Source organism: Aythya marila (genome assembly GCF_965140915.1).
Source record: "Aythya marila genome assembly, chromosome: 11".
Classification (NCBI taxonomy): domain Eukaryota; kingdom Metazoa; phylum Chordata; class Aves; order Anseriformes; family Anatidae; genus Aythya; species Aythya marila.
The window spans coordinates 21,563,509-21,589,442 of NC_139052.1; the positions used below are offsets into that span (position 1 = coordinate 21,563,509).

Genomic DNA, 25,934 nt, shown 5'->3' on the forward strand with positions numbered 1-25,934 from the left:
GTCTGTTAGTAATAGGCAATAAATTACATTAATCTCCCTATGCTGAGTCTGGTTTGCCCATGACAGTAATTGGTGAGCAACCTCCCTGTCCTTATCTCAACCCTGGAGCCCTTTTCCATCGTACCTTCTCCCCGTTTCTTTGAGGAGGGGCAGTGAGCGAGCGGCTGCGGTGCAGCTCCGCGGCCCAGCAGGGTGACACCACCGCGGGCCCCACGGCTGCGGCGGGGCTGCCAGGGCGCTGCCGGATCGTGTCCGCAGGGCGCCATTGGCTGCCGCTGCCCAGGGGCCCCTGTCCGCGCACGCCGATTGGCCGAGGGGCTGCTCCCCAGCAGGCCGCCTGGCTCCCCAGCCGCTGCCCCTCCTGCCCCAGCGCCCTTCCTGGTCTGGGCCACCCGTACTTGCCCCGTGCCCACCGCTGCCATCTCTGCGCCACTTGTGCGAGCGTCCCCATCCTTCCCCAGCCACTTCTGCGCCCCCTGTACTGCGCGGGGGGACACCAGTCTGCTTCAGCCCTACTGGTGATCCTTTAATATTTGCAAATATTTGCACAGGCAAATTCCATCCTTAACAAAGCCCACGCAGTGAGCAAGGATTGCAAGCACAAGGAGGAGAGTGTCAGTGCCATGAATATTTCCATCAGATGGGTCTGGTTTCTGGCAGAGCTTTGAACCAGGCCAGTCAGAGAGCAGAAATGATCATCCAGGGTTGCTGGACCAGCACTCCACAAGCACTGTAGATATGTGAAGTGATAACCGTGATCACTGAGAGTTTAGGTGTATTGGCAACACCAGTTTTCACCTAAGAACACACACAAAAAAATAATGAAAATGAAAAGTCTGTCTGCGAGACAAAGGACTGCATTTTCAGACAAACTCGTCGCTGTGATTAGTCTGTCCAGCTCCCTCTGCTTCCATGGAGATGAGTCTCTGCCTTCACATGCATCAGCTGAATCCCTGCTGCCTTCGCTCCTTCTTCCATTGCTCCCTGCAGGAGGAGACCCTCACCTCCTCCTCCTCTCCCATCGCAGCCCCTGTCCCCTGGCAGCAGCCACAAGGGGCCTGGCAGCCATCACCACTCCTTGCCACCACCCTGTGCCCCCTTCCTGCCACTGCAGCCCCCTCCCGCTCCCCAGAGCCCCTCCACCCACCCCTGCCACCTCCAGGGGGCCTGAACAGCAACCCCCAACCACGGCATGCTTTGGGGTTTGGGGAATACGGGAAATTCTGCCCACCGAGGGGCGGCCGGCCTTCCCTTCAGGGGAGAGCCGAGCTCCCCGCGGTACACCCCGGCCCGAGGGCCCCACCGTGCGGACAGGACGGCGATGCCCGGCTGCCGCCCGGCGCCAGGGCAGGGCTCGGGGGACGCGCGCCGGGGGCGAGCCCCACGGGCAGCCACGTGCGGTGCTGTGCCCCCGGCCGGGGAGCACGGCAGCGGCCCCCGGAGCCCCGGCGGGCAGCAGGCCCCGCACACGGGGGGCGCGTCCCCACGCACGCCCGGGGCCGGGGCCGCCGGCGGCGGCTGCTCGCTCTCCCGCTGCGCCCCGCGGGCCGGGGCCGCTCCGCCACAGGTGGTCGCGGCCAGCGCCGGCCCGGGCTCGGCGCGGGGGTCCCGGCGGTCGGCGGCCGCCCCCGCTCCCGGCAGCGTCGCGGCCCCGGCGGGCGAGCCGCGCCCCGCAGCTTTGTTCCCCGCGGCCGGTGCCGGGGGCGGGCCCGGCTCCGGGCAGAGCCGGCGGCCGGAGCGGGCCGGGCGGGGGGCGCGGGGCCGCTCGGAGCCGCTCGGAGCCCGGGAAACTTGTCCGGGCGCGGCGGGGGGGACGCGGGGGCACGGCGGCGAGATAAAGGGCCCCGCCGCCGCCGCCGCGCTCCTCGCTCCCGGCCGAGTTAGGAGGAGCTGTTTTGCATCCCTTCACGTCAGCCTGCCTCATTCCCTCCTTCCTTCCTTCCTGCGCGCCCAGCGCCGGGCCCACGGGCCCGCAGCCGCCGCCGCCGCCGCCCCGCGCCCTGCGGAGCCGCCGCGGGAGCGCACGGTGAGTCCCCGCCGCCCCGCGCCCCCGGGGCCGCAGGCCCGCGGCCGGGGCCGCCAACATGTCGCCCGCCCGCCCGCTTCCACCTTCCCCGCGCCCGGCCGGGAGCGATGGCGGCGGCAGGGAGGGAGGGAGCGGGGCGCCGGCGGTGCCCGGTCCGCACGTGGGTCCGCCCGCCCCGCTCCTCGCCCACAAGTTTCGCCGCCGCCGCTCGCAAACTTTCTCCGCGGCCGCGGGGCCGCCAAACTTGCGGCGGGGCGGGGAGGGGAGAGGGGCCGGGGGCGGCCCGGCACGGCTCGGCCCGGCTCGGTGCGGGGCCGCTCCGCTCACGTACCTGTTGAGGAGGGAGCGGCGGGGGGCGGCGGCCCCGCACCGGGACCCCGCACCGGGACCCCGCACCGGCACCGGGCGCGGCGGCCGGGGGAGGCCGGGGGGGTGCGGGTGCGGGAGCGGGGGGAGGGGGGGGGCGTGCCGGGAACGCGCGTGGCCGGGGCCGCGCGGCGGGGGAGGGGGGGGCGCTGCCGGGACCCCCCCCCGCGCCCCCGGGGCCGGTCGCGGCTGGCAGCGCGCGCGGCGCTGTCGCGAGTGTCGTCGCCGTCCCCCCCCCCCGCCCCCGCCTGTCACCCGCTCGTCCCGCGCCGGTGTCCGGGGGGAGCCGCGGGGCTGCGGCTGCACCGCGCGGCCCCGAGGGGCGAGGAGAGCCGGCAGGTAGGCGCTGCGCGGGGCCGGCACGGGGCGCCGGGGGGGGCACGGAGGCGCCTTCCCCCGGCGAGGCTGCCCCGAGTTTGGGAGCGGTCGCGGGGCTGCTGGGGGTGGCGGCCGAGCCGCCGCCGCTGCCCGGGTGGGGACCTGCGGGGCGCCCACCGGCACCTCCGGCGAGAAGGGACGGGCCCCGGGGGCGGGAGGGGCAATAACCGGGGATCCCCGGGGAGCCGTGCCGGGGAGGGAGAGGCCACCCCCGGGCCGGGCGGACCCCGGGGCTTCGCTCCTTTTGTGCCCCGGCGTCCCGGGGGCTGCGGAGCCGCGGGAGGGGCCGGGCCCGGGCCCCCGGCTGTGTCCGGGCAGTGCCAGCTCGGTCGCGCTTCGGGCCAGGGAGAGCGGCTCTCGGAACTTTGTGCGGCCCCTTGGTAGCTCCTGAGAATCAGCAGGATGCGGCGGTTGAATTAGTTACAATTAATTAATTAGTCAATCATTAGTAGCTCCTTTGTCAGCACTCCGTGTGGGAAGGGAAGGTGGGATGATGCAAGGGGAAGATGGCATCCGAGGAGCCGAACTTCTCACCGCGCCCAGCGCCCGGCCGCACAACCCGTCCCGGGGCTGCAGGCGGGAGGACGCTGCCCCGCGCAGCAGGGACGAGTTCAGCTCGTTTGCTGCTGGGTGTCACTGATGTGAACCAGCCTGATGAGCTGGTGCGCTCTGCGGTTCCAGTAAGCACCGTTCCAGTCTGGTTTGTGCAGGCCGTCTGGCCTGGCCGTCACCTTGCTATGAACGTGCCTTAGGTTAGTGGGAGACCCTAAAAGCACGGTGCTCCCGGGGAAACCTCAGGGAAGTCATGAGCAGGGGCACTGGTTTCACCACCCCCTGCGCAGCCCTTTGGGGATAACGGCCTTCGGGCAGTGAACTGAGGAACAGCAGCTGTGGCACCGCGTTCCCTGTCAGCAGAGGCATGGGAGCGCGCCCCCCCACTCGCAGGGAGCAGTCATGGGAGTCTGGCAAGTTCTTGTAACTGAGAGCCACCAGAGATAGGGGCTAAGTAAGTATGATGCTGAGGCTGCTTGTTCTACCAGCAGGCTTAAATGAATGCCCTCTGTGAACACTGATCACCCTATCTCCCTGTAAAGGGGTGTGTTAGATTATAGTAACTTGGGCTCAGATACACACCGAGAAACATTCCCAACCTGATCTTAGGAGGGAACTCAGGGGCTCAGAAGTAGGTGCCTGTGGTGGATAGAGGGAGAGCCTTCTTCCACGGTGCCCAAGTAAAGGGGCTGCTTGTTTCTTTTGACATTGCTAGGGTTGGGTTAATCTCTGAGAAGATATTTTTAGTTGGTTTTATTGGACTAAAATGCAAAGAAGGCTTTTTGTTTATAAATTAGGTTAGGAAACAGTGTGGGGAGGGATGAGCACAAATGTTGTCCTGTACCGAACAGCTAGAAATGTTAATGAGCAGGCAATACAATGGGTTTGTACTGCAAGGAGCATGCCAGCATAGGACCCAAAGTGAGCGTTAGAGGCAAACGTGCTGTGCTGATCCAGGCCGTGTCTCTGTATGCTTACTGGTGCTGCGAGGTAGGCTCCAATTCAACATCTGCTGAAGCAGTCTTAATTTCAGCTGGAGCAGTCGTGTACTTGGATATTTTGCCAAATCAGGGCCAAAAGAATAAGGAAGGGAGGCAGAGTAAGCAGAGAGTTGTGCATGCTGCTGCTGCCTGGCTGGATCAGAGCCTTTCCTACAGTTTTATGACCATTGCTTCCCTTTCCCTCCACTACCTGCCATGGGTTTTTGGTTTTCCTTGACCTTTTACATCTCATCCTGCAAGCTGTTAAGCACAGGCAGACAGGAACCACAGCTTTGTCCTGTGCCCACAGAGCCCACCCAGCCTGAGACAGGGGTGCTGTGGCCACACGAACACTGATGGCAGCAAATGAAATGTCTCAAAATACCTGCACAGGGCTGGCTTGCCATGGAGACAGCCGCAGCTTTGGCTGGAAGAAAGTCACTGGGTGGCTCAGATGTGTTCGAGGAGCTGCAGTCGTCTCCTTTCTGCCTTGCCTGGGGTGGCTGGCAGCCCCCGTCCCCGTGGGACTTTTGCCTTCCAGCGCAGCTGGACCTTGAGACACGGGGCTGGGATCGAGTTGTGAGGGGCTTTTCCCTGTCCTGCCAATTTGCATTTCCCTCTTCCACCCCTGCGCACTGCTCTCACTCCCACCCTGGGTCCTTCTCACAACCACGCCGTGGTACCACACGGTGACTTTGGTGCTCGGAGAGGCAGGGCCAACTCAGCCTGCCTGCCTCTAGCTGCGGTTCCCTAAAAAAATAATGTCTTTCAAATGTGTACGGCAATGGAGTGAAATACAGGGTGGTGTTCAGGAGTACTCTCACTGGAGTGTGAATCGTGGAGGATTTTTTATTTGAGTAATTAAGCAACCATCACTCTTCTTCCCCTTGATTTTGATGGAGGCCTGCTTGGAGAATGAGCAAGCAATGCATTTTCTTTCTCAAACTTTAAATTGAAGGGGACAGAGGGTGATTTTAAATTTTCCCCATGGTGGTCTTTGCTCTCAGCTGTCTGACAGTCATTTGAATGACAATAGAGCATTTTAACAACAGAAATAGAAACAACATGTAAGCAGCCTGCCTCAAAACTTCTTTGGAAAGTACACAGCTTCCTCGTAGCGCTTGTGATAACGCCGTCCTCCCATTTCCCTCCCCGTTTGTGTAACGGTCTTCACAAGATATCATAGTCTTTTTAGTAAAGGAGAAGTGAGCGGGCGGGAAGCTTCTCCTTTTTAAACGTCAGGTCTTCTGAGTTTCTGTGAATGTTCTCAAGTGGGAAGAAGAAACCTAACTTCCCACTCTCCCTTCCCTCCCAGGCCACCTCTAGTTTCATAACAGAGAAACTGAGGTAGAAGGGCGGTGTCTGAATTACTTCTGCGTGGGGAGAGGAAAAAGCTTGTAGAAAGTTCATCTGGAATTTTATAAATCTCGCATAGTTTGGGAGTAAAAAGTGAAGTAGTCCAGTAACTGGGGGAGCGCAAGAGGCACTGCAGAGGCAAGATGCGAAATTAAACCGAGGTAAATGGAGGTAAATTACCACGGCGAGGGTGCGGGCACTGCGGGGCTAAGCAGCGTCTGGCTGGTGTGGGCAGGGAGGTGGGCACATGAGTGAAGCCCTTTCCACGGTTAAATTCGTTAGTTATGTTCCAGAAGTTACTCGGAACTAGGGAATCCGCACCGCGTGACGGGGAGCGCAGTGGCAGAGGAAATTCCAAGTCAGTAGCTGAGAAATAATGTACAAAGGAAGAAATTTTGTAACTATTTGTCACCTTCTGAGGTTAAAAGTTAACTAAATTAAACCACAAAGCGGACCTGAGCATTGCTGCTGGCAGCTCAGGCAGGGGAAGGGCTTCGGTGTGCAGCCATGGCCGGGAACGCGGGCGGGACGGCAGGAGGGTGGCAGCCCGGGAGGGCCCCCGTGCAGCGGAATTTTCTTCTTGGGAAAGTGGAGCACAGGAGGGCAGGACGCCAGCTGCCTGTGAAGTAGGGTCGTGCAGAGCAGGGGATGCACAGTGCTGCCCTGCTCCTCCCCGCCGTGCAGTGCTGGGGAAGGCAGACGTGCAAGGAGACGAGTTTTGGTGGAGAACATTTGCCAGCTGCAGTTCCTGCAGCTTTGGGACGGCGGTGGTTGGGCAGACGGGTGGGCGGTAGAGGTGAGCGGAGCAGGTTGGGGCTGCGCTGTCGGGCCAGGAGCCTTGTGCAAGGTGAGGCTGATGAAGAGGAGCTGGGGGCTGGGGCCGTGGCGTGGGGCAGCACGGAGTGGGGTGGCTGGGGCAGCAGTGGCAGCTCCAAACCCCAGGCTGGTAGAAGTGCCCAGCAGCACCATGCTGGCCTGAAAACAGCTTAAAAATGGAATGGCTGGGTGTGCTTTGAGGCTTCAGTACTGCAGCAAGAAAAGTGAGTTGCAGGGCAACTGTATTTTAAATTAATTCTGTGACACAGAGCAACTGAAATGAGTAAATTCAGTTAAAATCAAAACTCTATTCTTCATCTTTTTCCAGTGGCTCTGCAGCATGCTCTGTGTGCCACCACAACCAGCGTGCTTCCATGCTGCTTGCAGCCAGGCACATGGCAGGCACCGGGAGCTTTGACCTAGGGAACGCCAGTCTGTGCTCTACAGCTTCTATCTCAGCGTGCCAGTTTTGGGGAGGGATGGACGTTGACTAGGAAGCAGCGCATGGACATGTTCAGGGCTTTACTTGCGTGGCTTGTCCGTATGAAAGCCCGGTTCCACGCCTGCACCGTGCCCCGGACAGTCCCGCAGTGGTACGTGGGGAGGTCCCGGGGCTCACGGGATGAGGCCAGGAGCAGCTGAGGCAGAAGCCAGCAGCTGGCAGGGGCTGAGTGCTGGCAGCCCTGGGGTATGTCCATCCCTGGGGTGCATCTGTCCCCTGGGTTTGGCTGTCCTGTTTGGCAGCAGCAGCACTTCCCAGTGCACCTGCACCATGTGGCCAGGTCGCTTCTCCCCTCTCTGCCCCTTCTCTCAGCACTGCATCGTTCTCCAGTGCTTCTCTGGCATTTATCAAGGTCCCTCCTTTCCCTGTTCTTTTCTCTCCTATGTTCATTTCTCCAGGGGCTCCCCATTTCTTTCCCCTCCTGCCCTCACTCCCCCAGCAGAGGTTGGGGTTCGCAGGGTCCCCGTTGCAGCGCCCCGGCTCCATCCAGCTGCGGGTTTCGTTCTAGAGCGGTGCCTCGGCTCGTGTGAGCTCAGCACGAGCAGGGCTGGAAATAAAAGAGAGCTGGAGGACGGTGTTTGGAGGTTTTCCCATGGGGAGGCCTTTGTTTAAAATTTAATATGCTGTTCTCTTTCTCTCAATGAGTAAGAGAAGGATGCTGGTGCTCTGACGTGCGGCCGTTCAGCGCTCTACCCATTCCTCTCCTTCGCCTTATCTTTCTGGCACAGTGTCACCGCGGCTCTGTCTCAGCTCTCCTGCTGCTTCCCACTTGCAGGTGCCAGCCAGGGCTCAGATGTTAGTGCTGGGGACAGAGCTGAATGGAAATTTTGGCCATGGCTTGCTGACCAGAGCCGGGCCGTGCAGGAGGCAGGCAGGCGCCATCCCTGCCGGTCCGTGGCCTCCTCAGGGTCTGGGTAAGAAGGTGCTGAGCTTTGCCGGGTGTGTCCCAGGCCTGGTCTAGCCAGCTGCTGTTGGGAAACACAAATTGTTATTTAAGAAGGGATATTCTGGGGAGCTGGACCCAAACAAAGATGGTGAGGCTCGTGCTGGTCCCTGATGGAAGCCTTGCCGCTCTCCAGCGCTCGCCCTCCAGCCATGTGCAAACAGGTCAGCACAAGGCTTGAACTTCAATAGCTCCGTACGTGGCTGATTGCAATCTCATTTCTCTGCACCACCGGAGAGTTATAATTTTCAGGCATTGATTGACCTGTCCTTCTTTGTTTGCCTCTTGTCAGCCCCCTGTAGCTGCCGGTAACACGTTCCTGTTGGCTGTTGTGTGGTTACGGAGCTCCTCGTCCTGCAGCCTGTGCCCGTGCGTGGCCACCGCTCAGCCCCCGGCTGCTTCCCCAGGGGGCTGCGGGCTGAGGGCCTGAGCTTGTAGGCACTGGCGTGCTCCAGGGGAAAATTACTGTCCAGAAGACAGAACTGTGGAGCCTTTTTGTCAGTGGTGCCAAGCCCCTTTGTTGAATTTCTTCTTCTCCTTCCCTGTTTTATGCTTTGGCCATTCAGCATGTGCTTCAGAAGCCCATCAGGGTAATTGCAGAACTCATCTGCAGAGAGTAAGCCTTGATTTATTGGGGGGGTTTGAGTGGTTTTGTTTCATTTTATGATTATCAACAAGGGACACATATAAGCAAATTATTTCAACAGTTGAATATTCTGTATATTTATAGGACTTTCTTGCTGTAAGAAGAAAGAGTGCAAAATATAGCAATTATGCATATTGTTTTGAAAATGCGGACTGGAGGTAGTTCAAGCAGGCCCTTACAGTTGCCAAAGCAAGGGGAAAATGCGTTAGATAAAAGCAGCCTTGTGGCCATGGTATAAAAGGTATCAAATATTTATAAAGACTAGTAAAATACAAACGTTTCCAGCCTCCCCCCAGCACGGCCAGCAGCTTATCCGCTGCATTTTCCATGCCGTTAGCCAGCGAGCTCTGCCCGTGTGGTGCGGGGCTGGCACTGCCACCCGCTCCCAGCTCAGCTCCCTCTGCTCCGGGCTGCGTGGGGCTGGGGGGGCTGCGTGGGGCCGGGTGGGGGGCAATGGGGAGCTGCCAGGGGCACCGCCAGCCCCTTGGTGTGGGTGCTGTGGGGCACAAGTGGCCCCAGAATCATTAAGCTTGGAAAAGCCCTCCAAGCTCATCTCGTGCAGCCACCCCCTACCACCACTCGTGTCCCCAAGCACCACGTCCAACCTTCCCTTGAACACCCCCAGGGACGATGATTCCACCACCTCCCTGGGCAACCCGTCCCAATGCCTGACCGCTCTTTCTGAGAAGAATTTTCTCCTAATTTCCAACCTGAACCTCCCCTGGTGCAACTTGAGGCCATTCCCTCTTGTCCCAAATATTCGTTTCACTGCGGGCAGATTTTTCTGGGCTTTCCATCCTTTAAGTGCCCGGAGCACACAGCTTCGTGTGAGCACAGCGGGTGGCCTTGGTGGCACGCTGAGGCTGTGCCAAGTACCCCGAGCACCCCAGTGCCCCCAGCTCGGGCACTGCCAGGCCCGGTGCTGGTGTGGAGTGGCAGGAGCAGCGTGCAGCCATGGGTGCTGCAGGAGGGGACCCACACAGGAGCGGTGCGCAGCGCTGCCTCTGGATCCGTGCAAACACGTAGAGAAATGTGCAGCTCTGGTGTGAAATTTCAGTCCACGCGGCAGCTAGGAGGGCTGGTGAGCCCGCAGCGTGTCAGCACGCAGAGGAACACACGTGCAATAGTGCCTGAAAGCGGCTGGGAGCTTCTTTCCGAGCCGGCAATGAACACCCTGCAGAAGGGCGCTGCTAGCACCTCCGCCTCCCCGCCAGGAGAACCAGGCCTGGCCCCACGGCCACGCACCACGAGGTGTCTGTGCAGGAGAGGCGGCGGTGCCATGGGCTGGGGTCCGGCATTGGTGGGTGCCCCAGGGCCGGGGGCGCTGCACTGGGGGGGCTACAGCGGGGGGTGTCTGGGGCACACGCAGGGAGCTGAGTGTGTGCAGAGCTGCACAGGAGCAGAGATGCAGCTCAGGACAGCTCTCCTCCTCCGCTGTCAGATATTTAAATCTGAGAATCCGATACACTGCAGGAGTCACGTTTCTGAATCTAAATTTCCGCTCCCCTGAAGTCATCAGAAATGTGAAAGAAGTCAGATGTGGAGCCCTTTATGCCAGTGAGTCTTTCTGCAGAGATAACCCAAAAGGTTCCTCACTGATGTATCTGAAGTAGAGGAAAAAGTAGCTCAGCTTAAAAAAAAAATCTCCCAACTTCATTCTCTCCTAGACTCTCAAATAGTCTTAAATTACATATACAGCCTTTATTTTCTGAAGCACCATCCATCTGTGTCTGCCATACATTTATTATCCTTCATTAGGGCAGAAACAATGCCTTCCAGCTTGGGAGAGGTGTTTTCCATATCAGTCACTCTGACTTCAGTGGCTTGAATTTTACCTGTCACCGTTTCGAACTTTTTATCTGTGTTAGGTGAGGCTCCATGCTGGAGGTTTTTTTCTTCCTTTAATGACAAAGTTCAGTATTTTGAAACACACTTGCTTTGTCCTCCCACAGTGCTGCTTCTCTGGGCTAAGAGATTCGAGAAAGAAGCCACCATCTCTGGCCCTAGGCAGAGGCTTAGAGAGGATTTTTTTGCAAGAGGCCCACGTGAGCGCACACACAGGTGCTTGCGAATGTGTTTGCTGAACTTTGATAAAATAAAAGCAAGATAGTGCATTAGGAACATTCCTTGCTGGAACCCCCAACATACACAAGTGCAGTTAGGAGCAGCGGTCACCCTGCTCGGACCCAGCGTGCACGAGAGCAGTTGTTGTGCTCTCGGAGATAACGGCAGGCAGAGCGCTGCTGGCTGTGAGATCCCAGATTTGCCAGGGCAAGGCTTAGTCAATACAACACCTGCCGGTCGCTGTCGGTGAGCGGGCTCGGTGTCTGGGGGTCCCTTGGAGCTGTGGATCAGGGCTGATCGGTGAGGCTGCGGGTGGAGCAGCGTCAGGGCCACTTGCCCGCCGGCCACCCTCCCATGCCCCCGCTGGCGTGGTGCGAGCCACCACTTGGCCCCTTATGGCCAGCGCTGCTGGGGGACGTTACACTTTCTGCATCTGGCTTAGCAAAATCCTTCCCCGGGTCAGTCCCGAGCTGTGGTTTCGTGGGGGCAGCGGACGCCCCCCGCCTGGTGCTCACCGCTCCGGCAGTCCCTGGGAAGGGCTCTCCAAACACCGAACGCTCACTTTTCCAAACTGCTCCCCTACTCAGAAAAGGATCTGAAACGTTTTTCACCTTGCGGATCTGAAAATAATGTGGCGTTTGCCACTGAGCAATCAGTTTTGCTCCTAAAATGGTGCAACATGTCCAACAACATTGCTGTTAGAGAAATCAGAACCGGGGCTTTCCCACAGGGCTGACGCCTTGTGTGAATAGGAAGAAGTCAAGCTGCTCTCGTGTTCCTGCACGCTTGCTGCGAGAAAGCTCTGTGATTTTCCCTCCTCCTTTTATCTATGGGTTACAGAAAAATACACTTGATGTGTTTGTTATTTAACATCTCCAGCCCACGTGACTGGTGGCACCTGCGAGTTCTGTAGGGGAAGATTTTGTGTGCTTGAGATGATTCTTTGCGAAACTGCGCTGGGAAGCCAGGCTTTCCGCTGCTATCCTGGCCACGCTCTGCCCAGCCAGGGCTGCCGCGGGATGTCTGCCTTGCTGCGATGAACCCGTGGCAGCTGGTGCTGTGCTCGGGGACCCCGCGAGGCCGCTGCTCCTCTGTTCTTTCTGAACAAGAGCAGATTTCAGAAGTTCTGCTTGTGAAGGAATATCCAGGCTGGTGTTAACTAGCACCCTCGAATTAAAACCTCCCAGACACTTTACCATGCTGTGCAGGCCCCAGCTGTGCTGCGCCTCCCTGCTGCCGCGTGTCCCAGACACAGACACGAGGTCCCTTGGGATGGAGCCCGTCCGTGTCCTCAGCACCAGCAGCTGGGGGCTTCCCAGTCACAATCTGGGCAGGGCTGGCATCCCTGGGGACGGGTGGCATCCTTGGGGACAGGTGGCGTGGCATCCCCACAGGGACCAGCCGGCTGTTCTTCTGCCGAGGGCCACCTGTGGCTCTGTGGCCACCAAGAGGAACATCCCGGCCCCTCGGGGCTCGGGCAGACCGTGTGCCCTAAACACCCAAAGCAGCAGTTTGAAAAGCAGAAGAAAGTTTTACATGGCTGTATTGAATGCTGTGCTGAAGTTCTCGTCCCTTTTCAGTCCCGGGGTCACAGATGGCTCTGGTTCCTTCCCTTAGCAGAAGTAAGAGCAGAAATACTTGGTAGCTGCAGCTCGGGGGGATGTTTCCTGGCCAGCCATTGTTCGGTGTATGGAGACTGGACTCGTCAGCAAAACCATCTGTGTTCAGTAGCTATCACCTTCCCTCTGGTCATTGACTACCTGTTCACAACTTTCCCCCTGCTGCTAACGGGTCTGGGCAGCTTCTGTGCCCCCACTGGGCTCGGCTGGGTACAGGATGCGGCCCGGGGCAGGAGGGGAGCAGCCAGATCCAGACCCGGCAGCCCCGTGCGCAGGACACAAAAGCCAAAATTGTTTGTAGGGAAAATGGCAGCAACAGCCTCGAGAGTGACGTCTTTGTGCTGCAGTTGTCTTGTCCGGGCCTCTTCCTCAGAGGGGCTGTGGTATCACATCAGGCCCCCGCTGCACTTTCTGGATGGGGCACATCCCACCTTGTACCGTTTGGGCCGTTTTTCCCTTTTACAGCCACTTGCCAGACCAGACACAGAAGGGTGCTCGTCCCCGCGTGTCAGTTCCTTGAACCCAGCACTCCATCGCCCCTCACCAAGGTCCCCGCTGTCAGTGGGTGCCCTCCCGGAGCCCCAGCACCCTGGTGGGTGCCAGCAGAACAGCTCCGTGCCTCTCCAGAGCTGGGCTCAGTGTGTGCTGCCTATGGCATCGCCACTGCACCCAGCTGGCCATCGTCCCTCCCCATAACACAGGCACGCTGCTGCTGCTGCTGCTGCTGCTGGGCTTCTCGCCTTCTCTGTGGGGCCGTGCTGCAGGTCCTGCTCCAGCAGGCCTGCAGTTTTCTCCTTGCTGACTCCACTTCCATTATTGTCTCCTCGCTGCGTTTTTATTCTCCCTTTGTCCTGGCTTACAATGCCTCTCTCCGTACTATGCTTTTCAGTCTGGGAACGTCTCCGCACCCAACAGGCCGTGAGTCCCCCGCCACTGCTGGTGGCACTGAACAAAGTGGGACCCAAAGGGGGACCCAAAATGGGACCCAAAATGGGACCCGCTGGCACTGGGAGAAGCACAGCACCAGTGTGTGCCTGGCCCGCTGCCGCCAGCTCTTGCTGCACGCTCTGCTCCCAGCTGGCCGGGCACCACGGCCTCTCCCCAGCTCCTGCAGACGCGGGGAGCACCAGTCCTGTGCACCCCCAGCCCCACAGGGTGCCCCCACAGAGCAGGCTCAGGATCAGGCCCCTGGGTTCTGCCTGCCCAGAACATCTCCTCCCATTCCTTTGCTTCTTGACCCAGATCTGTGATGCTGATTGCCTTCATGGAAGCGTTTGGTTTTGCAGATTTGTTTTCTCTGCTGTTATTTTCACCGGGGACTGTACGAGTGAGAGTCTTCCTTGCAGAAACTCAGAATTTCATTTGCTGTTTTTTACATATCTGCATGTGTGATTACTAGGAGAAGTATTTTTAAAAGTAGCTCAGCGTTTCTTTCAGGGAGTTAGAAAAGACCAGATTTATTTTCTGCTGTGCTGAGAATTAACTCTCCTTTCTTCCTTTTCCCTCTGCCCCCACTGGAAAGAGAGAGAATGTAAAAAAGAAGAAAGGATTTACATTGTCGTCGTGATTGGCACAGTCTGTGAATGAGAGGTCATTTCATGTGGCTGTTTCTTTTCAAGCGCTCTTTTTTTCATGCACACTGTATTCAGGCTAGAAGCATTCTTTCTTTTCAAAGCTTCTCTGTCTGTCTCTCTCTTCCCCCTCCTTTATTTTTCATCCCTTTTCTTTACTTTTGCTGTCTTTTCATTCTGTTTTTCTCCTCCCCCTTGGGGCTCCATTTTTTCTTTCCTCTTTCCTCTATTCAGTTCCTTTTTTCTTTTCGCATCTTTTTTGAATAGCTCTTCTATTTTCAGAGAGGAAAGAGTATGTAGAAGAGAAGTCGTTACAGCAAGGAGGAACTTGAAAGTCTCTCTTTCCCTGTTTATTTCACTTAAAAGCAAAAACTGTTTTCCAAAGAACAGGGTGATTTCCCTCAGGAACCTGCTGCAGGGAGCCCGGTGCAGCGTGCTGCTGGTGGTTGGGTCCAGGCACCCCCCAGTGCCACGGCACCGGCACGCACCCAGCGCCCAGCCTGCGCACATGGGGCTGGGGTGGCACTGGGCACTGCGGGCTGCATGCCCTTGCCATCTCCCTGTGCCATTTCCCTGTGCCATCTCCCTGTACCATCACCCCGTGCCGTCTCCCCGCTCTGCACGCAGGCAGCAAGGCCAGGCTGGATGGGGAGCGGTGCCGCTCCCTCGCCCCGGTGGCGCTGCCCTCGCCCGCGGCAGCTCCCAGCAGCAGCTCGGTACAATTTGCCTGCTGCCAATGTTGCTGGTGCTACTGTACAGGTGAGCAGCGACCATTTAAAACATGGCACGGCAATAAGCCCTGGGGATCCCAGGAGAGTTCTGCCTGTTCAGGTGGGGGAAGAGACAGATGGGTGGGGATGGGGAGAACGCCTCAGCTTCGTGTGGAAGGGGAGCGTTGGGCGGCCGAAAAGCAGCCCTTGGGAAGAGCCGGGCTGTGCGGCAGAGCTGCCTCTCTGCCGAGGGGCCAAGCCTGGTCCCCGTTTGCCATGGAAAGGCACCGCGCTCAAACCTGATGGAGATGGGGCTGGTGAGCGTCACGGTGGGGTCCTTTTGGTCTCCTAAGCAAGAGACAGACCTTGTTCTGCTGGGCAGCGAAACGCCAGAAGTTCATCAAGCAGGTGAACTGCAAAGAGCAAGGAAAATCCCTGCTCTCCCTCTGCGCTACCATTTTCCCCATTAATTATGGTCTCCCCAGCTGCTCTAAAATAAAGCAGAAGTTGAGGAACAGTCTAGTGTAGGAGCACAGGTTGGACCGGAGCGGCCACCTCTCGTTTTGTGTTGGAGGAGGGCTGGAGGATGGAGCTCGAGAGGAGCACAGCGGCCGGGCAGCGCGGTCCTGCAGAGAGCAGGACAAAACCGCAGGGTGTGCAAGTGGCCGTGCTCCTCCAGCAAAGCAGAGGGTCTCAGTGAAAAGCACGTGCGGTGAACATAAAGCAAAGTGGGGGCTCTTCCAACTGCAGCACTGCAGCAAAACATGGGCAAGTGAACCCTGCAGGCAGTTTGCAAGTTGGCTCTAATTGCCCAATCCTGAACATCTTGTAGCACAAGATTGAAATTCTGCTTTCCCTTTGTTTGAAGGGTTTTGAGGAAGGGCCTTGCCTGCGAGCATGGCAGCTCCGTGGTTGTTTCCAGCAGGCGGGGTGTGTGTTTGGGGACCCGGCCAGGAGCCTCTGGTAGGGGCAGGGGTCCTGAGCAGCGCAGCCGGGCTGCCAGAGGAGCCGGAGCTGGCTGGTGCCACAGCGGTTAATGGAGTGGATTTTTTTTTTTTTTTTTGAGTGAGATTCAAATAATTGTAACCCAGAGATAAAGAAGACATTGGAGGAGATGAAAAGCGCGAGAGAAAGCAAGCAAGCAAAGGACAGAGGTTTGGAATACAGAGGGAGATTAGGAGATAGATGAAAGAGAAAGGAGAGAGATAAGAGGGAGGCAGAGGACAGATCCACAGCGCCCAGATAGGGGTTGCCAGGGAAACGGGAAGAATGAGGGAGCGATGGAGGAGTGGGGATGGAGGGTGCTGGGGGCGGGGCGCAGGGGTGGGGGGCTCGGCGATGGGGGCGGGGGGGCCTGGTGGGGGTCCTGCCCCGCTGCCCAGGGCAGTGCGGGAGCGGTCTGGGTCGTGGCCCCGCTCCCCACGGCAAGCTGACACGGCTCCCAGTGCTCCCAGTGCTGCCGCTGCAGCTCCCAGTGCTGCCCTGGTGCTGTGCCCCCAGCTCCAGGTGCTGGCCCTGCACCGGGTCCTGGCTCCTCAGCCTCATGGGGCGAGAGCTGGCAGCTCCGGGCCGTGCGCCTCCCCGGTTCTGTGCAGGTCTTTAAAAAGCCCTCCTTCTTCCCCTCCAGCCAGAGTGTGCCAGAGATCCGGAGGCTACGAGCCCGTTAATGTTCACTCTCACCTCTGCGTGTAACCATCGCGGCAAGAGTCACCAGCAGAATGACCAAAAGATTGATTAGCGGTGGCTTTTAACGTGATCTGGCAAGGAGATCCACTTCCTTCCTGACGCACCGTCTGTCACGCAGGCATACACTCATCTTTTTCCCCAACTTGTTTTTTTCACCTCCTCTTACCAAAAAAGGTGCCTTTGTCACAGTGCGAGTGGTAGGTTGTGTCCTTGTTTTTGAAGTGAAAGCCCCCAAAGAGGATAATTCTTCCAGGCAGAACGCTCCGCGTGCTGTCACGTTGGGCTGTCCTCATCAGAAAGTGTCTGCGTGCAGGGAGCGGTTCTGCTTTCTAATCAACTCGCAGTAAGTGGGTGTTATCTTTTTTTCTAGAGAACTAGTTAATGCAAGTTTTCCTTAAAAAAACTGAGTTGGGCGATACCTAACTTGGAGACACTGACCGAATGACTTTAGGAATTGTTTTGCTTTCTTTAGAAGTGACGACTTTGGTAGGCAGCAATCCAGCCGAACGCGCCCTCCTTCCCGCTGCTCAGAACTTGGGCTCGTTCCTGAGCTCACAGCCTGGTTTATTTGCATGGGATGTCAGTCGCGGGCAGAGGGGCGGTATTTTTAGTGCTGACCCAGATGCCGACAGGAGGGAGGCTCCGGGCAGAGCGCTGCGGGGTTCGGCGCTGCGCTCCCACAGGCCGGGCTGCGGGGCTGGGTGCAGGCGGTGGGGAGCTCACCCCGGGGCGCCTGGAGCCGACCGCCCCGTGCCCAGCAGCTCGTGTTCATCCTCCAAGCACCGTGCCCCCCGTTCTGTAATCGCCCCCACCCTGCCACTTCTCTCCGTACAAACACTAAACCCTCCGTGCACCTTCTTTGGTTCCGTCCGGGCTGGTCACGGAGGCTTTAGAAACGAGGCGGACGCTCTGGCTTTGATTTACACCAGGATTTAGGCATGGAAGCAACTTCGCCTTGCCGCGGTGTTAGATTGATTGTCCTGCATGGGAACGCTTTTGTGGGCTGGGCAGAGAATAGGAGACCCCAGCCATTCTTTTGTCACTCAGCCCTCGCTCAGCATGCGGCTGAAACCAAGGTGACCTCATAAATCCTCAGGCCTGGTACAGAACAAGTGTTCTGGGTCAGTTTTATGAATCATTTCAGTTGTTCGTTGTGATTTTCAGATAAAAAATATATTTTTCAGCTTAAAATTTTTATGGGTGTTTTAAGCAGCTTTATGGGAAAACCACACACAGAAAAAAAGAAAAGATGAAAGACTGATTTCTCCTTTATCAAACTTGACTGAAAGCTTCTTTTAAAAGACAAAGAAAATAAACTCGGAGCTCTTCTCACAGATACTCAAGACCTACCAATTAGCCATTTGCCGACTGCCGCAGAGCCCTGACGCCCCGACACGCACAGGGGATGGGGTTTTGGCCACCACCAGCCCCAGCAGTGCAGCGCCCACCGCCCCAGCACCGTGCAGGAGGGGTAACAAGGAGGACTTGGGGCTCCTCGGCTGCCCAGGGGCCGTGAGGTCAATCACAGAGCCTCTGCTCCCCCTGCTCCCCTTCTAGTGTCGGGGAGGCCCCGGGCAGGCCGTGTATGTTTGCTGGTGGGATTTACACAGGCTGCCCAGGGCTGCTCCACGTAGCACTGGGGGCGTTTCGGAGCCCCCGAGCTGCCACCGAGCCCTGGTGCCGGAGCTGCCTGGGACTGCCCATGGTGCTGGAACAGCTCAGGAGAGGTCAGGGGAAACCAAGGAGGTTAAAGCAGAGAAAGGAAAGCAAAAGTGTTCAGCAGCAAATGACTCAGCCTGGTGCAGCTCCTGAAAGAGCTGGAATCCAGCAAGAAGTGTACCAGAGGCAAGGAAGGGGCCGTGGTGCCAAGTGCTGCAGGAGGAGAACCTGTAAGGGGCTGCAGGTAAGAGCCAGGTGCTTGAGTGATTAAACACAAAGGAACAGGGGTAAATAGAAGTTAGATGGCATAAGGAAGTGGCAGCTCTCTAAAAAACAGTTTTAATCACCTAAGGAGCAGGCGGTCGGTAAGAAATGGCAAGGCTCCGAGGAGGCTGATGGGCAGGGGCTGGGGCGAGAGGAGCAGCGAAATGCGGGGGGGCAGCTGGATTCCTCCAGCCCGTGCTGACACTGGGGGAGAGCAGATCACACCCAGACAAAGCCCCCCAGGAGAGGGAGGAGAGCATGAAAGAAAATGTCGGAAAACCCAGAAGAACAGGAGCAGGAACTGCCGCCGGCCCCAGGTGCGTCCTTCCCCAATCTGCCATGGGAAAGAAGAAGCATGACCGTCGGTGGAGGCAGGGACGAGAGGGAAGAGGGGAACACCAGCACTTGTGGTTTTCAGAGGAGACATTCACAAGTGCATTTGTGTAACTTCGGGTGTGGGAAAAGTACAGGCGGGCGAGTGCCTCGATCAGCAAATGAGCTGGAGAGCACGTAAACCCGAACTCGGGGCTTTGATGCAAGCCCAGGCGAGCATTTGGTTCCCAGCTCGGCACGCGGGCAGGAACTGCTGCAGCTGGGCGAGGGCCGGGCCTGCCGGTACCTCCGCGGGAGGGACTTGGAGACCGGAGCCGGGGCTGCGGAGAAGTTGCTCTCGTGTTGCTGCTGGGATCAATATTCAGGCACATTTAATCCATTTCCTGTTTTTCTGAGCTGGGGGAAGTGGGACAGGCGGATGATCCGAACTCAAGAAGCAGTCATCAGGAACGGGGTTAGGGAAGTCAGCACGGAGAAGTGCAGAGGGGGCGGGTGGTAACGCAGTCACCGTGCCCGTCGGGAGGACCTGCACCCCTGGCACAGGCAGCCCCCACGGGCAGGGGACGAGCTGGTCCCACTGGCAAGCTCCTACCCACCCCTTAGGGGTGGCACCAAAGCACAGGGCCCTGTGCAGGGCTCACCTTTTGCACCAAACAGTGGGGTTAAATCGCCCTGCACCAGCCTGGTGGCACTGGGTTGGCGCTGGGACTTGTGCCGGCACCTTGAGGCAAGCACCATCCCCATCCCTGCTGCCTGCACGTCTCCCCGGCCACGAGCAGCTGGGGCTCGGCAGCAGCCCAGCTGCTGCTGTGCTGGCGCAGCCGGGAGGGACAACCAATTTCTGGTGATTTTCCTTCCCCTGCCTTCAGTGCAGCTGTGCAGCAGGGGCCGAGCAGCGCGCTGCGGGACGGGGCCCTGGGGGCCGGAGCTGGCAGCAGCTCCCTGGGGAGGAGAGGGTCGGGCTGCGGCCACGGGGAGCGTCCGAGCATCCCTGCAAGGAGCTGGGAATGCCTGGCCCAGCCTTGCCAGTATGTCGGGAGACAGCGCGTCCAGCCCGCTCTGCAAGGCCTTCGAGAAGGCTGAAGAGGGAAGTGAGAGCAAGGAAGTGAAACAAAAGCATTTGTCTGATCCCCCACTTCCCTCTCGGCGCGGTGTTTGTGCAGCTGCCTCAGCAGCTCTGCTGACTGTTGCGGCCTTGCTCTCCTTTGAATAGCAAAGCTCAGTCTTATGCACAAGGGCTTGAACGTTTGACAGAGCAAATGCAAAGGTTTGCGTACCACACACACAGCTTTTGCTTTTGCCCTGGAACCCCAGAGGAGCGGCGCTCGTCCCCTTTCTCGGAGTGCTGCAGATAGGAATCTGTAATTTACTTTATAATTTACTTTATTCTGAAGGCCTCTGTCTTAGGGCTGTTGTTTTGTTTTTTTTTCCTGGGTTTCGTTTTGCTATTTAAACACACGAGTGCTGGTCTCAGGAGCGCGTGCGTGTGCGTCAGCCGCTCAGCCTCTGCCTCGTGGTGCTATACTCGGAGGCAGAGCCGTCCCAGCGGCCGGCACCGTCCCGGCACGGTGCCACACCAGCACGGTGCCTGCACGCCGGCACTGCCAGGGCACCGGGAGCCCCCGGTTCCTGCCCTGAGCCGGGCGGCGTGACCACAGCACGGCTGCAGAACACGGCCAGAGGAGATGGGTGGGCATTCATTGTCCCGAGTGATAAATGGCTGTGGAGAAATTGCCCCTTGGAGAAAGCAGGATCCTAAGGGGACTGGAAGAGACGTCCAGTCCATGTGGGAAATAGATAGAAATTGCTGCACTGGCCCCCAAATGAGGAAGAAAACAAAAAGAAAAACTGATCAGAACAGCTTTTCCTGCTTTCCGGTCTCCCTGGCTCCTCTTGCCAGCACTGAGGGAAGGGACCCTGGCTTTCCTGCCCAGACCGGGGCCCTGGGGAGCTGCCTCTTGTTTTTAGCTTCCTTACTTGGAGCAGGAATTGCATTAGCAGGTCTCGAAGCCAGCAGCACTGCGCCCATGTTCCTTCCGGGAAGCTGCTGTCATTCCAAGCCCCGGCTTCGTGCTTCCTGCCGCGGCGCCCTCCGGCCAGCCCGGCCCCGCGGCTCGGCAGGGGGCTGCTGAGCACGGCGTGACCGGGGAAATTGGAGCAGGGAGCACGGAAGTGAGAATCCCTCCTGTCCGCGCAAAAAGGCAGGGGATGTTTTTGCAGGGGTGAGTTCTGTTGTGCGGCTCTCTCCGGTAGCCGTGCACCCCACCGAGGCGCTCGCTGTAAGCCAAGCATCCAGCTGAGCTCGGCGGAGGGAGCGTGCGCGTGGGAGACGGGAGCAGCGGAGTGATGCAGGGTGTGGAGACCACGGCACGTCCACAAAAACTCCACCCACGCCGGAGAGAGGAGGCTCATCCGCGCTGCGCATCCTCCGGAGCAGCACTGCAGGCTGGCGCTGAGGGGAGCGCAGGAGGTGTCTGCTGTGATTTCCCCACCACCACCACCCCCTGCCCAGCGGCACAGCCGGCTCCCTGCACTCCCCCCATGCTGTCTGGTGGGTCGGGGGGCTCTGGGGGCTGGAGAAGCCTGGCCGGTGCTGGGGGCACTGCAGGCAGACGGAGGACAGGGAAGGGGTCGAGCTCCCAGCAGAGCTCCCACGTGCCCACTGGGGTACTGGGGGGGTTCTGGACAGGGCTGTGGTGTCAGCTTCCCACGCAGCACTGACTTGTCCTGCTCAGTGCTGCAGGTGAGCTCCCACACCCCACACCGTGGGCCCAGGGGTGCCTGCTCCCATCCCTGAGCCCAGCAGTGCCCGTGCTGAGCACACGGCGAGGCTGTGGCCATGGCTGTGCCCAGCGAGGTCTCATCTCTCCCCCGGGCTTCCTCTTCCTGCTCTCCAGCCGGCTGGTTTGCCTCCCCCATCACTTCTCCCTCCCCAGGAGGATGTGTGCTGTGGGCGCAGCGCGGACATGGGAGGATGCACGGAGCGGGCAGCTGGTGCCCAGCCCTGCACCCCAACCAGGCGGCCGGGACAGCGGCCGTTCCCCTGCCGCAGCGAGGCCGATAACCGGACAGCGGGGCTTCTGCGCTCCGGGAAGGGCAGCGGTTGGTTAGCCCACAGCTGCCACTTTCAAGTCTTGCAGGTGCTCCAGGGACTGCGACATCATCTGGTTTAGAGTTTATTCCTGTTTTACTTCCCCCGTAGGATTCCTCTTTGTTGTAGCTGCAGAAGTAATTATATTTAGAAGGACGTTCTCCACTGCAGGAGGAAGCCGTGGCCTCCTCTGCTTCACTCGGGGGCAGCTCCCCCAGCGCTGCCCTGCCCGGCCGTACCAGGCTCCAAGGGCTGCTCCGGGGGGGCTGCTCCGGGGGGGCTGCTCCGGGCGATGCCAGCCCGGGGGCGATGCACAGCTCCCCCCAGCTCTGCTGGGGACACCGGAGCTGCAGCGGCAGCGTGGCCATGCCCAGCTGTCTCCAAGGCCAGGCACGGGGAGCAGGGCTCGAGTGGGCTGCGTGCGCGGGCACCTCTCAGGGCTTGTTTCAGTCCTCACAAACCAGAGCGCCCAGGATGCCCCCACGCTAGCGCAGGATGCCCCAAGCTAAGCGCGTTTGGCAGCTGGCACTTCTGCTTTCCCCGCCCGCTGTTGGGCTGCTCCTGTTCCCAGCCCTGCCTGCCTCTTTAAGCGTCTCTCCCACTTCTCTCTCCCACTTTCTCTTTTGCTTTGTCTGAGATCCTCCCTTGCTGCTTCCCAGCCGCGGCTTCTCCCAGCCAGCACTGCCAGCAGACAGAGCTCTGGGGTCTGAGCGTCCCGCAGGTGATGTCCCGCGCTCCTCCCCTGCCACCGCTCCCCAGTGCTTCGCTGTCCCAGCTCCCCAGGTGGTTCTGAACCCGCTCCTGGCTGCCTCCTTAAATCCTGAGCTCGAGCAGGTGCTGCCCGCTGCTGGGTGCAGGTTGCTCCTGGTTTTCACCGGGAAGTGCGCACGGTAAGGAGCGGGGGCTCCCCACGAGGCTCTCTTCCCCCTCCAGGGTGACTCAGCCCTGGCTGCTGCGGGTCCCCCGGGACCGGCCGGGCACGGGGCCACGTGGGGCCGTGGGTCTGTCCGTGTGGGGCCAGGGCTGCACCCCGCAGGCTCTGGGGCCGGGACAAGTGGAGGCAGCGCTGCGTGGACCGGGGTTCGCGTGGCCCCGCAGCCCCACGGTTGGTGGCTGTGTGACCTTTCCAGTCCGGGTGTCCCGAACTGGCCGGTGCCATGCGTGGCACCAGTGCGAACGCCACCGTCTGCCTTTCCTTCCCCTCGCTCGTCACCAGAATGGTGCCACGGAGCAAACAGAAGAATTGAAACCGCTCCCTTGCGTGCTGACCGTGCCCTGTGGCTGCACGCCTGGTGCAGAGGACAGGCTGCTGCCTGCAGCCCCGTCCGCACCGTTCGTCCCTCGCTCTGTGGCCGTGCGTTATTTCTCTCAAAACGACTTGCTCGGAAGAGCTTGTGTTGCCAACAAACCCGAGCAGGCTGTGCCACCAGCCAGTCGCACCGCGGTGCACTCCTCCCCGTGTACACGAGCAGTGCTTTGTGCCATTTGTAAGCAATTATTTGACTTTCTTCCTGGAAATAGATGGAATTATTAATAGCTCTAGGAATCCTGCAGGATCCTGTTGCAGGCCCTCCCAGAGGGTGGGGGGGACGGTTCTCTGGGCCCAGGTGCATTCACAGCAATGCCCTGGAGATCTGTGATTTTTGCAATGATTTTAACCAACTCTGTAGCCCTGGCTCTGTGAGGGATCTCATAAATCTGCCCGTAAGCAGGCTGTATAGGCCCAGTGCTACTGCAGGGGGGAGGAAGGCAGGAAAAATGGAAACATAAAATCTGAGGGAAAGCTGCTGGAGTCTGGCGTGCTTACTGCTGGGGAAAGGCATTAATGGAAACGAAAAAAAGGGGCGAGGATGTGCTCGAATGGCAACGAAAGGAGGATGGAAGGGTCTTGGGGTGGTGGGGGCACGGCAGAGCTGGGGCAGCCTGTGCCAGGCGAGTGCACCACAAGCACCAGCCCTGCACCAACCTGGAGCCTCCGCAGTGCGTTTCACTCGGACTCGTGGGCCTGGTAGTTGTCAGCTCAAAATGTTCCCAGGGAGGAGGATTTGGGCCCTGTGTCCCCGTGCCCTTTGCTGCTGCATCTTTCCTGCAAAGAACTCAGGAAAGGGGCACCTTTGGCTTTCCCAGCCTGACCCTGAATTGCACGGGAGCCTGTCCATGGGAAATTCTGCTCTGAGGGGCACAGGGAGCCCAGACCTCAAACCACAGGGTCTGTAACCTAGCCAGCAGGGCCAACGGCGGGTCCTGGGCTGTGCCTCCCTGCTGCAGCCTGGTCCCTGGCCCTTGCTGCAGGTGTCTCACGTGGGACCCCTGGAGCTGCACAGCCCCACGCGTCCCAGGGCGCACAGAGCCCGGGACCAGCTCTGGAAATGCCCGTGTTCAGTCTGGGGGGGGTATTGGGGACGGTGATCACCAAATAGGTCAGTCCGTGCTGAAACGAGCCTTTACCAGAGCAGTCTGGCTGTCGGGCTGCGCAGGGTGGGAGGGAGCCCCGAGGAAGGCTAACTAACGTCCGTCCCTCTCCTTCCCCAGCCATGACAGCATAGGCAGCGGTGAGAAATGGATCGCTTCACCGAGTGTGGGACCCAGACGGACGCCGTGGTGGTGCTCTCCCTGGCACAGGCGGCGGTGCTGGGCTTGGTGTCCGACAATGAGCTGCTCGGGGCCACCGTCAGCCCCGCCGGCTTCTTCCCGGGGCTGGGAGGAGAACTGCCCGAGGCGGCGGGAGGGGAGCCCGAGGAGCCGGAGGGCGACGGGCAGGCAGCGGGGGACGGGCAGGAGGAGGAAGCCCTGGAGGCAGAGTCCTCCTTGGAGAAGCATGCCCGGAGGAGGAAGCGGCCTCCTGTGAGGCTGGTGCCCAAGGTCAAGCGTGAGAAGGCCGAGGTGGAGGAGGAGGTGGTGTACGAAGTGTCCGTCCCCGGGGAAGACAAGGGCGAGCTGCAGCACAAGCTCCCGCCCGCCTTCCCGGACCCCAGCCAGGAGAAGACGGTGCAGAGCAGCGCCGTGAAGATGATCGACCTCAGCTCCTTCAGCAGGAAGCCCCGCCGCCTGCGGCACCTGCGCCGGCACACGCGCCAGTCCTCGGAGAGCTACGAGCCGCACCACGGCGAGCCCGACCCGGCGGGCACGGCGGAGGGCAGCACCGCCGGCACCCCGCAGACCGAGTGCACCTTCGAGGCGGGCGCCCCGTCCCCCGGCGAGGCCGAGGCGCCCGCGTCCCCCGAGCAGGTGAAGAGCGAGCAGGGCTTCTCGTGGCAGGAGCCCGGGGAGCTCGAGGGGGACGCGGCGGGCGCCAACAGCGAGCGCAACAAGAAGGCGCAGCTGGACCGGCTGGACATCAACGTGCAGATCGACGACTCCTACCTGGTGGAGGCGGGGGACCGCCAGAAGCGCTGGCAGTGCCGCATGTGCGAGAAGTCCTACACCTCCAAGTACAACCTGGTGACCCACATCCTGGGCCACAACGGCATCAAGCCGCACTCCTGCCCGCACTGCAACAAGCTCTTCAAGCAGCCCAGCCACCTGCAGACCCACCTGCTGACCCACCAGGGCACGCGGCCGCACAAGTGCGAGGTGTGCAGCAAGGCGTTCACGCAGACCAGCCACCTGAAGCGGCACATGCTGCTGCACACCGACATCAAGCCCTACAGCTGCCGCTTCTGCGGCAGGGGCTTCGCCTACCCCAGCGAGCTGAAGGCGCACGAGGTGAAGCACGAGAGCGGCCGCTGCCACGTCTGCGTGGAGTGCGGGCTGGACTTCTCCACGCTCACCCAGCTGAAGCGGCACCTCGCCACGCACCAGGGCCCCACGCTCTACCAGTGCCTGGAGTGCAGCAAGTCCTTCCACTACCGCAGCCAGCTGCAGAACCACATGCTGAAGCACCAGAACGTCCGGCCCTTCGTCTGCACCGAGTGCGGCATGGAGTTCAGCCAGATCCACCACCTCAAGCAGCACTCGCTCACCCACAAGGTAGGTGCCGGGGCCGGGCGTGCGGCGCATCGAGCGCCCCAGGGCTGCTGCTTTTGCTGTGCCCCGGGGAGAGGCGTTGGCCCCGGGGATGGGTGCTGGTGGGCCGGGTAGCATTCACTACAGCTCCTTAAATGGGAGAGAAACTGCAGTCATCGTGCAGGCAGGGTGTCAGGGGATGGCCTGGGGGTTTCCCTCCCCCGGGAAGGGGGCTTTCAAACCTGTGCTGGGTGCTGGCCAGTGCGCTGGCCCCACAGTGGGTCTGACCGAGGGCTCTGCTGTTTCTCAGGGGCTCTTTCACGGGGGAGCAATTGCCCGGCCAGCCAGAGGGCAGAGCCTGGCAGCCGGGTCTCCTTGTGCCCAGCTCCCCCCACAGCCCACCTCCCGCATGCTGGGGGCTCGGGCA

General features: G+C 59.8%; 1 protein-coding gene across 8 annotated transcripts in view; it reads left to right on the plus strand.

Annotated features, from left to right (window-relative positions):
• Positions 1-1,192: 1,192 nt before the first annotated feature.
• ZNF710 (zinc finger protein 710) overlaps positions 1,193-25,934 on the plus strand; it is a 28,531-nt gene continuing 3,789 nt past the window's right edge. Inside the window, exons 1-2 of one of the 8 annotated variants that reach the window (XM_082769620.1) lie at positions 1,193-2,026; positions 24,095-25,531. In XM_082769620.1, the coding sequence (XP_082625746.1) occupies positions 24,122-25,531 (1,410 nt within the window). In that variant the 5' untranslated portion in view covers positions 1,193-2,026; positions 24,095-24,121. Of the gene's footprint in view, positions 2,027-2,587; positions 2,732-5,438; positions 5,830-16,408; positions 16,559-22,220; positions 22,284-22,315; positions 22,453-24,094; positions 25,532-25,934 lie in introns of those variants that run through there. The other 7 variants (XM_082769627.1, XM_082769623.1, XM_082769622.1 and 4 more) reach the window with 7 other exon arrangements.